The 12,309-nt window shown below is 51.3% G+C and overlaps 1 protein-coding gene across 3 annotated transcripts in view; it reads left to right on the forward strand.

Moving 5' to 3' along the window:
* The window catches only part of CLCN4 (chloride voltage-gated channel 4), a 69,317-nt gene extending 64,830 nt beyond the window's left edge, over nt 1-4,487 (forward strand). For all 3 annotated transcript variants that reach the window (XM_025436310.3, XM_025436317.3, XM_025436323.3), the window contains one exon: nt 421-4,487. In XM_025436310.3, coding sequence (XP_025292095.1) covers nt 421-511 — 91 coding nt within the window. In that variant the 3' untranslated portion in view covers nt 512-4,487. The remainder of the gene's footprint in view (nt 1-420) is intronic.
* The last annotated feature ends 7,822 nt before the right edge of the window (nt 4,488-12,309 follow it).

A 12,309-nucleotide genomic window follows, 5' to 3' on the forward strand; every position in this document is an offset into this window, starting at 1 on the left:
TTGCCATCCCAGTGGCCTAACACGGTAGTGATTCATTCCCCCCCACATCACATCCAGTGTGGGCTTCAGCAGGTGTGAGCTCTGTACCATACAGTCATTCAAGGACTTTGAATGGTCTTTGAATTTGGTGGCTCCTGAGTCAGTCCCCTGTGACCTCAGAGTCCTTCACTGGCTCCTCTGCCTCTGGCTGCCAGTTGAGGAGAGAGAGTATCAGGAAATGTGCAGGTGACCTGGGAAGGGCATCTCTCCTCTCTACCTAATGCCGTTGGCCAGAGCTCACTCAGTTGTCCCCACCCGAGTGCAAAGAAAGCTGGGAAATATCTCCCCATGTGTCCAGGTGGAAAAGGCCCTGGGCTTTAGGGCAGGCATGAGTCAATATTGCAAAGCTGACCTTCTTTCTCTATTTTGTTTCTTTTCCAGGAGACTTCTTGGCATCATCACGAAAAAGGATGTTTTGAGACATATGGCCCAGATGGCAAACCAGGACCCTGAATCCATCATGTTTAATTAGAAACAAGGTGGCATTTATTTTGAGGAAAACACAACTGTGTCATTTTAAAAGAAATAAACAAGTGATATGTTATTATCCTAATGAACGATTATGCACTGGGGGCAGTGGAAACAAAAGCTTTGTTTGAAAGGAAGGATGAAGCCTTTTTTAAAAAAAGACATCAACGAGTAGGCATTTTATAGCTTTAACCCCTTCAGAGTTTCCAGCTGTGTTTCTTAATGAGTTTATTAACTGCCATGGGGGCATGTGGGTGGGTGCAAACGATGTGGTTTGTCCAAGGACATGGAACACAGATGCTGAGTCCAGAAGGTTTGCCCCTTCTGTTTAAGGCTGATGTTTGTGAAGTTTTGAGTCCAAAAGGCAAAGGAGCACTGACCTGTCAGCATCCTTTATTTATTGGTTTCTGATGTTTTGCTGCTATTTTACCGAATCAGACTAAAGATATTTGCACTTACTTTGTTGGAAAAGAAAAAGAAATTAAATTGGAACATAGTGAAAGCTGAAAGGGTGCCAGTGGGTTCACTCATGACCATCCCCTTTCTTGCTCCTGTTCCAAGCCTAGTGTTTTGCTTATCCATCAGTTTCCAGATCAGCATCGAGGTTTCCTGCAGTGATGAGTATGAAGAATTCTTTCTCTCTGCAAGCCCAGCATCCTGGGACTGCATAACGAACTACTGGGGTGTTTAGTGCTGCACGTATTTCCTCTCGTACAAAGGGATTCATCCTGATTTTGAGGGTATACGCACCTGCTCGTTGTTTTGCAAATGTGTTGCATGTGCTCCACCTGTTTATTGCTGTTGCCTGTGCATTCTGAATTATTGATCAGTCCAGCACTTTCCATGGGCCACATCCTCTATGTTGCCAGCTTGCCATAAGTGTGCTTTAATTTCCAAATAGCGTACGTGAGAGTCAAAACAGGCTACCCAGTGTTACTACTTATTTTTCCTCTTAGATCTTATTAGCTATGGCTGCAGAGAGGGGGAGGCATACGAAGTCTCAGTGGGAACTCCTCCGAATGGATTGCAAGAGAAATACTAAATTGATTCTAAATCTGTTCCATTATCTTCTCCATAGGATGCAAAACGTCCGGCTTTAATGTCTAAGCGGGCACTCGCATACTCGTAGGCAAAGCACAGAGTTAAATTGTAGACACCAGTTTGAGCACCGGGCATCTTTGTACTGATGGTGCATTTATCTTTTGAGTCAGGACTTCGGTCTCTTCTGTGAGAAGGCATGGAGCTGTAGGTTAGTCCGCTGTGTGATCCGTGTGAGTACGATTGCTCCCACTTGCCTCTCACGTCAGCCTTTGCTCTTCCCAGCTCACCAAGTGGCCCTCACCCTTTGTAACCTCGTTATTGGATATTGACCTACCAGGTGTGCATTTGGCTGCAAGTAATAGAAAAATCCAACAAACGGTGGAGAGCTGAATGAGAAACCTGGGGTCGGACACTCTCGACTGCCCCTGTGTTATCATCGAGCATTCGTGCCCTTTGGCACTGTTTTCTACCATCCTTAGGCCTCCGGCTTCCTGCCTTGTAGCCACAGGTGGCTGCTGCGCTGCCAGGCAGGATATCTGCTTTCCAGACACGGAGGGGGAGGAAGAGGCCACGAAACAAGGTGCAGTGTCTGTGTGAGGAAAGCAAGACTTGCCCAGAGATGCTCAGCTCACGTCCGTTGGCTAGAATTCTGTTGCATGACTCCCCCAGCCGCATGTGAGTGTGCGAAGGGAAGTCTTTAGCTAGGCATATTGCTCTCTGAATGAAATTGAGATTCTCTTAATAAGGAAGGGGGCTTGGTCCTTGGGAGGGAATACTGTCTGCCCGATTGGATGCCATCGTCGTGTCCCTGTCGTTGCCCTTCCTGTTCTCCTTACCTTCTTTCTTGCCGGACCCACTAGATCCTCTCTTCTCACCTTATAGTTTCCCACCCCTTCTGTCAGATTCGACATAGAACTGCCAGTCAGAAGCCATCCTTTCTTAGCCCTAATGAAAACGTTCGTTTTGGATAAAAACCTAGAAACTTCTAGTCGGTATCAGAAAATGTACCGATACGTTCTTTGGGTTAAAAAAGTTAAGTCGGAGCATGCTGATAAACTATGGAAGATTTCTTTCTGTGATCAGTTGGCCTCCAAAATCATATCAAAGAGCCTCTTCAGCGTGGAAATACCAGTCAGTGGTAGAGAATTCGATCTCCCTGCCTCCTTCGCGGCACAGAAGTATCGAGTAACAGATCCTATTATTAGTGTTGTGACTGAGGTTTCTATGGCACATCCGCAAGTGAAGCTGGATTCTTCTGGACTTTAAATCCTAAAAGGTCTTAAAGATCACTTCATGTGGTTCCCTCTTACTCCCACGTGGCCTCCCACAAAAGTATTCGTCATAGCCTGGATTTATATAATCCAGGACACGCTTTCAGCTGAAATCAGGAGCTTCAGGAGGGAACACGAAACAGTGAACAGATAGCCAAAGGTCAGTGAAACCACAGACCTCGGCCTCCAGCCGAGGCCATGGAGGGATGTGAAGGGATAGCTTACTCCAGACCAAGGTCACCGAGGGGTGTCGTGTTGTGTCCTTTTCCCCAGTGCTTAGCATAGAGGGCTATTTGTGGAGGAGCCCTCCACAAATTCATGGGAAACCATTGGGAGTTGTTCCTTGACTCAGACAACCCTGTTTTCTTTCATAAGCTGGGCCTCTAATTTGTTGTGGGGTTCAGGCTCTTGGCAACAGAAGGCCAGGGTCAGACAGGTGGGTAAAGGTCGGGGATGGGGAGGTTTGCAAGCGGGGCTCCTGGGGTTGCTTGCCTTCCTCCTCTGGACTGGCTCCCCTCTGCGGTCCACTTGCCCACCGGCCTGGGGTCTCAGACAAGCTGGATGGGGAGCGGGCTCCCCGCACGCTTTGTCCCTCTTCCTGGTAAAAGCACGTGGGTAGGCATTCTGCAGCTCTTTGCTGCATCCCGATGTAGTTCATCCACTTTACCAGGTGATCTGATGAGCTAGAGGACTAGAACTGGGATGTGGAAGTAAAAGAAACATTTCTCAGAATAATGTGTGTGTATCTTTTTCCAGAACCAAAGCCCTTAGACTTTTTGTAGAGCTTTCTGGATTCTTTCTGAATCGGTGTTTTGTGTAAATAAACATAAACGCAGAATGGAAAAGGAGTTCTCTAACAGGGCACATCACCCTATTTCTTGTTCTCCCGCTCTGCTTCGAAGGAAATCTGTCGTAGAAGGACAGACACCAAATAAAGAGTAACCCGAAAGGGACATGCGAATTTCTTGCGTTTTCAGTGCATTCCCTGGGAATGCAGATGTGCGCATGGCATTAAGAGAAAGGTTAAATGTGTTAGAAGCAAATCAATATTCAGTGTTTGCTGTTTCACAACCAGGCAGTCTCTGATTGCTCTGTTTAGTGCTTCCCAAAGACCTGACCGAGGGGAAGACCTCTCAGTAGATGTATTTTTGGCCCTAGGAAGTCACAGAAACTGAAAAATTGGTTTCACTTAGGCGAGAACTGGTTACTTTAAATTATCAACATGCGCAAATCTGCTCGGTACTCCTTATCAGATGGAGAGCTGGAAAAGATGAGAAACGCGAGGAGCAGCGCTGTCGAGTTACATAATTGTAATAGTATGCCTTCATTTTAATTTCATGTGGGCAGTGTTTTATCACACTCCACTTGGAGCCTTTGAAATGATTTACATGAAGGGGGGGAGCATGTATATCTAACCTGGGAACATTAACCAGACTCCGTTTTCACCGACGCAGTAATAACTATTTATTTGCCGTCCTAGGTGTGCTGGGAATGAGCCTGCGTGTGACTTTTATGAGATCTATTCGCATTTGGTGTTGGAACAACCACATAGCAATGTGGTTGTTTTTTTTTTTTAATTGTAACCCTCTGTGTAAACGTTGGCACCTTATTAAAAATTAAATGTTTGAACTTTACTTTTAAAAATAAAACAAGCACAGTCCTCAAGAAGCATGTTGTAAATGGAAGAGATAACTGATTTCACAGCATGTTCCCACCCAGCGGAACCTCTGGAAACCTGATTCCGGTGACTGCCGGAACGTCTGGGGAAGTTAAAGAGTGATTCTTAAGATTTTCATGCAAGATTGTGACGTCGGTTTGGTCAGCTTTAACATGCCTTGGTCTGAGCCTGGTGGGTGATGGCCAAATAACAGTTCAGACGGGAGCTATAAAATTTCCAAGGATGGGGCAGGACCACTGTCCCCAGGCCATCCGTGTGTCTGCCCTGCACACGGGCTGGGCAGGACAGGTCGGGCCATGGTCTAACGTGAATTCTTTCATCCCTTCAAACTTTATATCTATTACTTTGGGAATCACAAGAGATTAAATTATACCCTTCCCCACCAGTGTGCTGGTTTTTTTTTTTTCAGCTTTACAAAAATCGGAAGGAAAAAATGCAGAGAATGCCCACATCCCTTTGACCACCTAGAAGAGGCAGTGAGAGGGATCCCTCCTAATTAGGGGGAGGGAACCAGCCGGGGGACAGCCTACAGAGGATCATCCTCAACATAGAGACCAGCAAATGCAAATGTCCTGAGGTGGAAATAGGCCTAACTTCCTGGGGTCCCACATGAACGAGTGGCTACCGGATGGGTGGTACTTGCAGAGGCAGAGGAAGGTATTTGAAGTGGGTTTTGTTTTTCCTTTGGTGGGAGGGTAACACAGGCAGATGCTTCAGAGTCTTACAGGGCCAGGTACAGACAGGAATTTAGAGGAATGATGTGTTTTGACTTGCATCATACACGAACCATTCTGGCTGTTGTACAGCAGGACTGGAAGCCAGGAATCTGGCTCAGAGGCTATTTCAAATACATGAGTTATGATGGAGGCTTGTCCCAGAGAAGTTCTTGAAATTTGGATATATTTCTGAGGTAGAGCCAGCAGATTTGCTGGTGGCGTGGTTATAAATGGTACAACTAAGTTGCTGTTTACCGACATGGGCTGGACTAGGTGAAGAGCTCTGGGGGGAAGTGCTACATTGGAGATACCTGTTGGACACCGAAGTCCAGAGTCCAGGGGAATTGTTGAGGTTGGAGGCGTAAGTCAAGCCATTGGCATATCAGTGGGATTAAAGCCATGCCTGGAAACTTCCACGTCTTAATGATACCCTAACAACAAATGACCAACATTCCGTCAGAATGTCAATATTGAGTCTTCAGGGAGCCACCCTGACGTAGACACGGATGGCTGGGATGCACAGTTGAAGTCCAGCTCCACGGCCTTTTGGCTGTGTGACGTAGTCAAAGAGATTGAACCTGTCTGAGCCTAGACTGGCCCATCTCTGTAGAGTGAGCTACCGCTCTTGACCAGCAGCATGGCCATGAGACTTCAACAAGAGACACTGTACGTAGGGCGGTGGCATAGAACAGAGCGTGCAAATGGTACATGGTCTCATCGTCTCACCTTACGAAGCCCTTCTGGTAGCTGTAGTTGGAAATTAATTTTATGTTGCTTTTAGTTGAATTATAGGACCCCTGAATTTAGTAACACAGATCAGGCTAACGAACTGCCCTCTTGCCAGCTCCATCTGCAGTCATTGCTAAAAAATACAAAAGGGAACGAAACAAACAACTCCGATCTCTTAAGGAATGTAAAAAAAAAAAAAAAACTCACTGACTCCAAATTAATAGAAAATTATTAGAAAAAAAATAACTTGGTAAGAAATTCCATTTCCCTGTAGCTTTGTAGTGGCTCGGGGAGCAGAAAAGCATAAATATGCGTGGACGCTGAACTATGGGTCAGCTTAAAATTTGGAGCCAGAGTTCACGAAACCCAAGACCGTGTGTAACGTGCTCATTTTCAGACAATGTAAAACCCAATACCACTGCACCTCCAGACAGAAAAATCTCTCCAGCGTGGTGTTAATGTAGAAATAAGTCTCATTAGTAAAACTCATGAAAGACCAGCTTTCTGTGGGCCTTGGCTATTTCCCCTCGACACAATGTAGTTAAAAACCAGAGGGGGAGAATGAACAAACAGGATTTGTCCGAAAGGTGACAACCCATCAGTTTTAATTCTGGGAGCTTAGCTAGAGCTAACCAGAGTGGCCTTGCAAATAAACGTGTGGGTCAGGCAGGCTTCGTCCTGGGCTTTCATGCATTGAGACAGGACCAGAAACTTCCGCATCCTCCTGGGACGACATGCTCTGGCCGTGCGCAGGAGAGCCCTGCACGCCTGTTGTCACAGCTCGTCCCCAGTTCACTGGTAGTTAATTGGCTAGAAAGAAGCTACCATATGTGAAGGCAGATAGGGAGCATCTATTTTTGGCAGTTCCTCAACATTGCATTTCATTAAAGAAATGGTCTTTGCTTTCGAATGAGCAATAAGGAAAGAGCACCTTGTGGGGATTTCCAAACCCCTTTAGTCAGGGTTTGGCTCACAGAGCGAAGGGAGCAATTTCTACGTGATTCCAGCGTTTGTTATGGAACACATATTCCAAAGATTAAACAGCCGCCCTCAATCCAAACAGATTCTGTCGGAGAAATTGGAAACACATACATAAATTCTCGTCCCGCAGGCTGCCTGTGACAGGTTGAGTCCAGAGGATGCTTGCCGGTAGAACATTCCTTCCTTCTGCGGGGCTCCGTGTTCCTTTCACACACACTTGGGGCTTCCACCTGTCTCCCGCCCATACCACCCCAGGCGGAAATTGGAGCGAGCTTGCCTCTGATGGACTGGTTTCCTTGTCTGACATTTCTCCAGCTGCAGCCTGGGCCTCGAAAGATGAGCGTTTCCAGGAATGGCTGTGGGTGATCTGCATTCTCCAGGCAGTTGTCAAGCGTCGGGTTGCTCCGTGGGGGCGGGAGTCTCAACTAGTGTTGGGAGAACTGGGGAGGACTGGTCTGCAGGCACTGGGGATGCGCATCCCACAGCGCTCCCAGCTTGCCGTGCTCCCACAGGGTGCTGCTAGGTGCCCGAGGAAGAGTGGCTTCTGCGGTGAACTGATTGGAAAGTTCTATCTCCCGGGCCCAGGCTTGCAAAGACAGGTCCTTGGGGAGCACTGCTAAGGGGGCGGGAGTGTGGGGGTCCAGGAAGTCTCCTCTTTAGTTTCTTTGCAGAGCTGAGCGACCTGGGAGAAGTGTCGCCTCTAATGGCCTTCCAGCGCACCACCCGTGGAGCAGGGGCCTTTCCTTCTGCTTGACAGCCGGAGTGATACTCAGGGCCTAGCCCCTCTGCGTCCCCAGAGCGGTTGAAAGGCACCGTTCCCAGCCCGCTTGAGGACACGGGGCCGGAATCTGCATTTCCCTGGGGTTGTGTGTGCAGAGTACAGTGTGAGCACTGCCTTGGGAGCCAGGCCTGACTGAGAGCTCCTGAGTTGACTTCGGGCACTATGCTCCAGAGTCTCCAAGGGGAACTGCCAGGGGAAGAGGGAGCAGTGGCTGCGGTGAGTGGGTCCCCGAAGGAGCCTGTCTGGAGAAACGAGGTGGAGAGGACTTGGCCTGAGGCCTCGGAGGCCGACTTCTGACCCCTGAGCCCTCCTACCCACCACCTGGCTGCCACGTGGTGCTCTGGCTGCAGTCACTGCCAAGTGCATGCGTGTGTGGGGCCCGGGGGAGGGAGAGGCGCCCCCCCCCCCAATGGTGCAGAAGGGAGCCCTGGGCTTTACCAAGCATGGACAAAGGGACCTTGCTTTGGGGTAGTTTGCGTGAGCTTTTCATCAAGCCGGGTGCAAACCTCTGCTGTCAGGCAAAGACGGGGTGGACACAGTTTGGTGTCTCTGGGTGGCTGGGAAAGAGTGCCCCCCCCCAGGCCCCCAAAGCCGAAAGCAACAACGTGGGGGAGGGAGAAACATTTGCCTCTTTCTGGGAACCTACGTGTGTGCCCGGGAAGACTGCGGTCATCTTATTTGGGCATACACTTGGTGCCAACTGGTGATTTTGAAGCACAAGCCTGCGCTTCCCCCGTGGTGCAGTGTGCCCCCACCCAGGCCCTCGGTTAGCCCGTGGTCCGCCTGCACACACGCGAGCACGAGTAGGCAATGCCTCTCTGCCTGCTACGTTGCATTCAGAAGATTCCCCGTCGCTCTCTTGAGTCGCCTTCCAACATGTTTTGTATCTTCCTTGAAAGTTGAGAGCGATGGTTGGCCCGCCGCAGCGCAGCGGGCCAAATCCGGCCTGCCACCTGTTTCTGTAAATAAAGTTTTTGTTTTTAAAGATTTTATTTTATTTATTTATTCACGAGAGACAGAGAAAGAGGCAGAGACACAGGCAGAGGGAGAAGCAGGCTCCGTGCACGGAGCCCGATGTGGGACTCGATCCCGGGACCCCAGGATCACGACCTGAGTGGAAGGCGGCGCTAAACCGCTGGGCCACCGGGCTGCCCTGTAAATAAGGTTGTATTGCACACAGCCCCGCGCATCCGTTTACAGCCCCCGTCTGGGGGTGTGCGCAAGGTGCAGCGGCGGGGCCGTCACCCCGAGGCTGCAGGGCCCGCCCCGGCCGTATTGCTGCTCGGCCTTTTCGGGAACCGCGTGCCAAGTCCCGGCTGGGGGCGGTTAGAGGCAGCAGACCACTGGGTGGCGAGGCTACCGAGCGACTCAACTGTCTTTCGCTGGGTGGCAACTATGAAGGGACACTTTCAAAACAAAAGCAAGGAGAGACGTGTGTGTTAGTGGCATAAGACGAACATTTTAAAGATTTGGGCAGCCCGGGTGGCTCAGCGGTTTAGCACCACCTTCAGCCCAGGGCGTGATCCTGGAGTCCCAGGATGGAGTCCTGCATCGGGCTCCCTGCATGGGGCCTGCTTCTCCTTCTGCCTGTGTCTCTGCCTCTCTCTCTCTCTCTCTGTCTCTCATTAATAAATAAAATCTTTAAAAAATAGATTTTAAAGATTTTATTTATTTGACAGAGAGAGGAGCACGAGTGGGGGAGCAGAGGGGGAGGGAGAAGCAGACCCCCTGCTGAGCAGGGGGCCTGATGGGGGCTTCAAGCCCAGAGCCCCGGGATTGTGACCCAAGCCAAAGGCAGACGCTCAAGCGCCTGAGCCACCCAGGCGCCCCTGAGATGGACATGTTAAACGCTTTTCTATCCTCCAGGTTTCTCCAACAGGGTAACTTGTGCCAGAAGCCATCTGTCCCGATGCGACACTAAGAGGTCTTGGTGACCTCTGTTAAAATTTCCGTCTCCCAGGGAAAGTACTTTGGCACTTTGTCATTCACGAAGGGATTCTTAATATCTATTTCTGTTTTTTCTTCTCAACGGTCCTGTAAGGTAAAAAACGATTTTATACCCATTGTTCAGAGGGCGACACTGAGGCTCAGGGAGCGTAGAGCACAGGACGGTCGCCCGCAGAGCTTGTACAGCGCGGATGCCCCGAGGTTGGGGTTCGGCGCGACCGGGGCAGCGTCTGGCATCCCGTTTGGGAAGGGTTGCGGGGGCCCCTCGAGCGTGGTGGGGGTTGAGGAGCCCGGGCCCCAGGGCCTTGCCCGGCCTCGAACAGCTGGTGGGCGGCCCGGCGGGAGCGCAGACTTGCCTCTTCTTGCAACCGGCAGCCTTTCCCGGCAGCACGAGCAGCCGCCTTGGCTCAGGTGCGTGTGTGCGTGGAGCTGGTTGGCCTAACCCAGTGCGGTCCCCTGACCGGCGACCTCCGAGGTGGCCGCGGTGTGGTAGAGACGCAGAGAGGCCCTCCCCCGCCCCGACCTGGGAATCCACAAAGCTGGGGGGCAGCCCCGCCGCCCGCACCTTCACGGGCCCTCCGGCTGCTTCGGTGCCGCCCAGGCCCGGGAGGCGCCCGTCTAAGTAGCGGGCGAGCGCTGAGGGAGAGAAGGTTCGAGAGAAGCTGCCAACCGGCACCCACGGCCGCACCCGCCGCGCTCCGGGACCGGGGCCGCCGCTGGAAGTGAGGCCTGGGCGTGGAGCCAGAGCGAGCCCAGGGGCAGCAGGAGTGCATGGGCGCCTGGGCAGGGACCCGGGCTCCGGGCGCAGAAAGCAAACCATCCTGACCCCCCCGCCCCTGCGGGCACCCCCTTAGCAGGGATCCCTTGCTGTGCCAGGCCAGTCCAGAGGGGTTTTCGGCTTCGTTTTTTTTTTTTTTTTTTTGGAGGTTCGGATTTTTCTGAATTAGGCACTTTGTAGAGGTGAACATTCTTGTCTGATTAAATGAGTCCCCTTCCGCTTTGGAGCCAAAGTCGCATTCTTTTGCTCGTCGCCAGCCAGGTGCTCCTCTTGCATTGCGCGGCGTATTCAAGCGTGCAGCCACCCCCTTCATGGGGAGGGCTGGCCCCTGACCCACGCGGCGTGGCCCCTGCAGCTGGGACTTCAAAGGCCCCAGAAGTCAGTGTAACCTGAGCTCCAAGTGTCCCCGGAAAGGCATCTCGGTGGAGTCAAGGGGAAGGGACACCTCCGCATGGCATGGGGCGAGGGGGATGGGGGCCGAGAGAAGAATCCAGCCTCGTCTTCAGTGCCCCCTGAGAGCCTCCCCCTGCGAAGCCCTTGCCGTCCCCAGGGTGAAAACCGCCCCTGAGATGCATAATCCAGGCCGCGCAGGGCCACCCTGAGCGAGGGGACAGGCATGCACGCCCTGGGAAGGAACGTTTGCTTCAGCGGATGGTTCACAGCACCAGCTGCCAACGGGAGAGGAAAAGCAGAGAGGGGGAGCCCGGCGGACTGACATGGGAAAGTATAAACAACGCTTACGGGCCCCAAGCGGGGCCGTTGGGGGCTGAACTCACATCATCTGATTTGGGTTTTGCTTTTGCAATTACCTAGACGCTGGGACTGCCAGGCACGTTGCTGTTCCAAGACGGGCGGGCCCGTGTGAGCTCCCGATGGCCTCACGCCTGCGCTTTGACCTCCAGCTCGGACTCCAGAGCAGGCCTCGCCGTCAGGGTAGCTTAAGCGTCCGTCCCGGAGCACCGTGCCTGGAAGCTGATGGGGTCCCTTGCGGCTCGCTTTCATTTCTTCGGCCCAGAGCTACCAGAGCGTGTTGCTTTGTAACGTGGGTGAAAAACTGGGAGCGGTTTCTTGGTCACACTGCGAGCTTCGCCAGCTCCAGGAGCCGTGCCTCCAGTACTGTTCTTCAGCGTCAGTCCTAGCATCGTGTGTATATATTTTTAAAGATTTTATTTATTGATTCATGAGAGACACAGAAAGAGAGAGACAGAGACAGAGACACAAGCAGGCTCCATGCAGGAAGCCTGACTCGGGACCCGATCCCGGGACTCCAGGATCACACCCTGGGCCGAAGGCTGGCCCCAAACCGCTGAGCCACCCAGGGATCCCCATATCGTGTATATTTTTGATGATAGTCACCTGTGTTTGGAGAATAGCAAAGGGCCGAAAAACCTGCTCTTTAGTTGGAACCTTCTTAAATCAAGAAAATAACCCTGGCAGAGTTTTCTGGAGACATAGAGCGTTTCCCCCAAAGAGACCCATCTACCATTGTGTAAAATGTCACATAAAACACTCGGTGTCAAAAGGAAATGGTAATCGGCTTGGTGTTGCATGGCCTGGGAAGGGCTGCTCGGTTGAGAGATCCTGAACTTCCAAAGGCTGAATATGAAAGCGGAGTCTGCAGACTCGACGTGTCCTGGTGTATCTTTGATCAAACTGAACCAGAAAGAAGTGTGGCAGGCTCTAAATGCCGCGGAGACTAACGGCTCGGCAAATCCATGCCCATGACTTTACTGAACATGTCACATCAAAGGGAGAAATGCCCCACTGACTGGAAAGTTCTTTTGCTGTTCAGTGTTGAGAGAGAATAGAAATGAGATTAAATTTCAGTATTTCTGGATTTGGTTAATAGATTCTCTCTCTTTTAGATAGAAGAACTTTAA

This window comes from Canis lupus, chromosome X (assembly GCF_003254725.2).
Source record: "Canis lupus dingo isolate Sandy chromosome X, ASM325472v2, whole genome shotgun sequence".
NCBI lineage: Eukaryota > Metazoa > Chordata > Mammalia > Carnivora > Canidae > Canis > Canis lupus.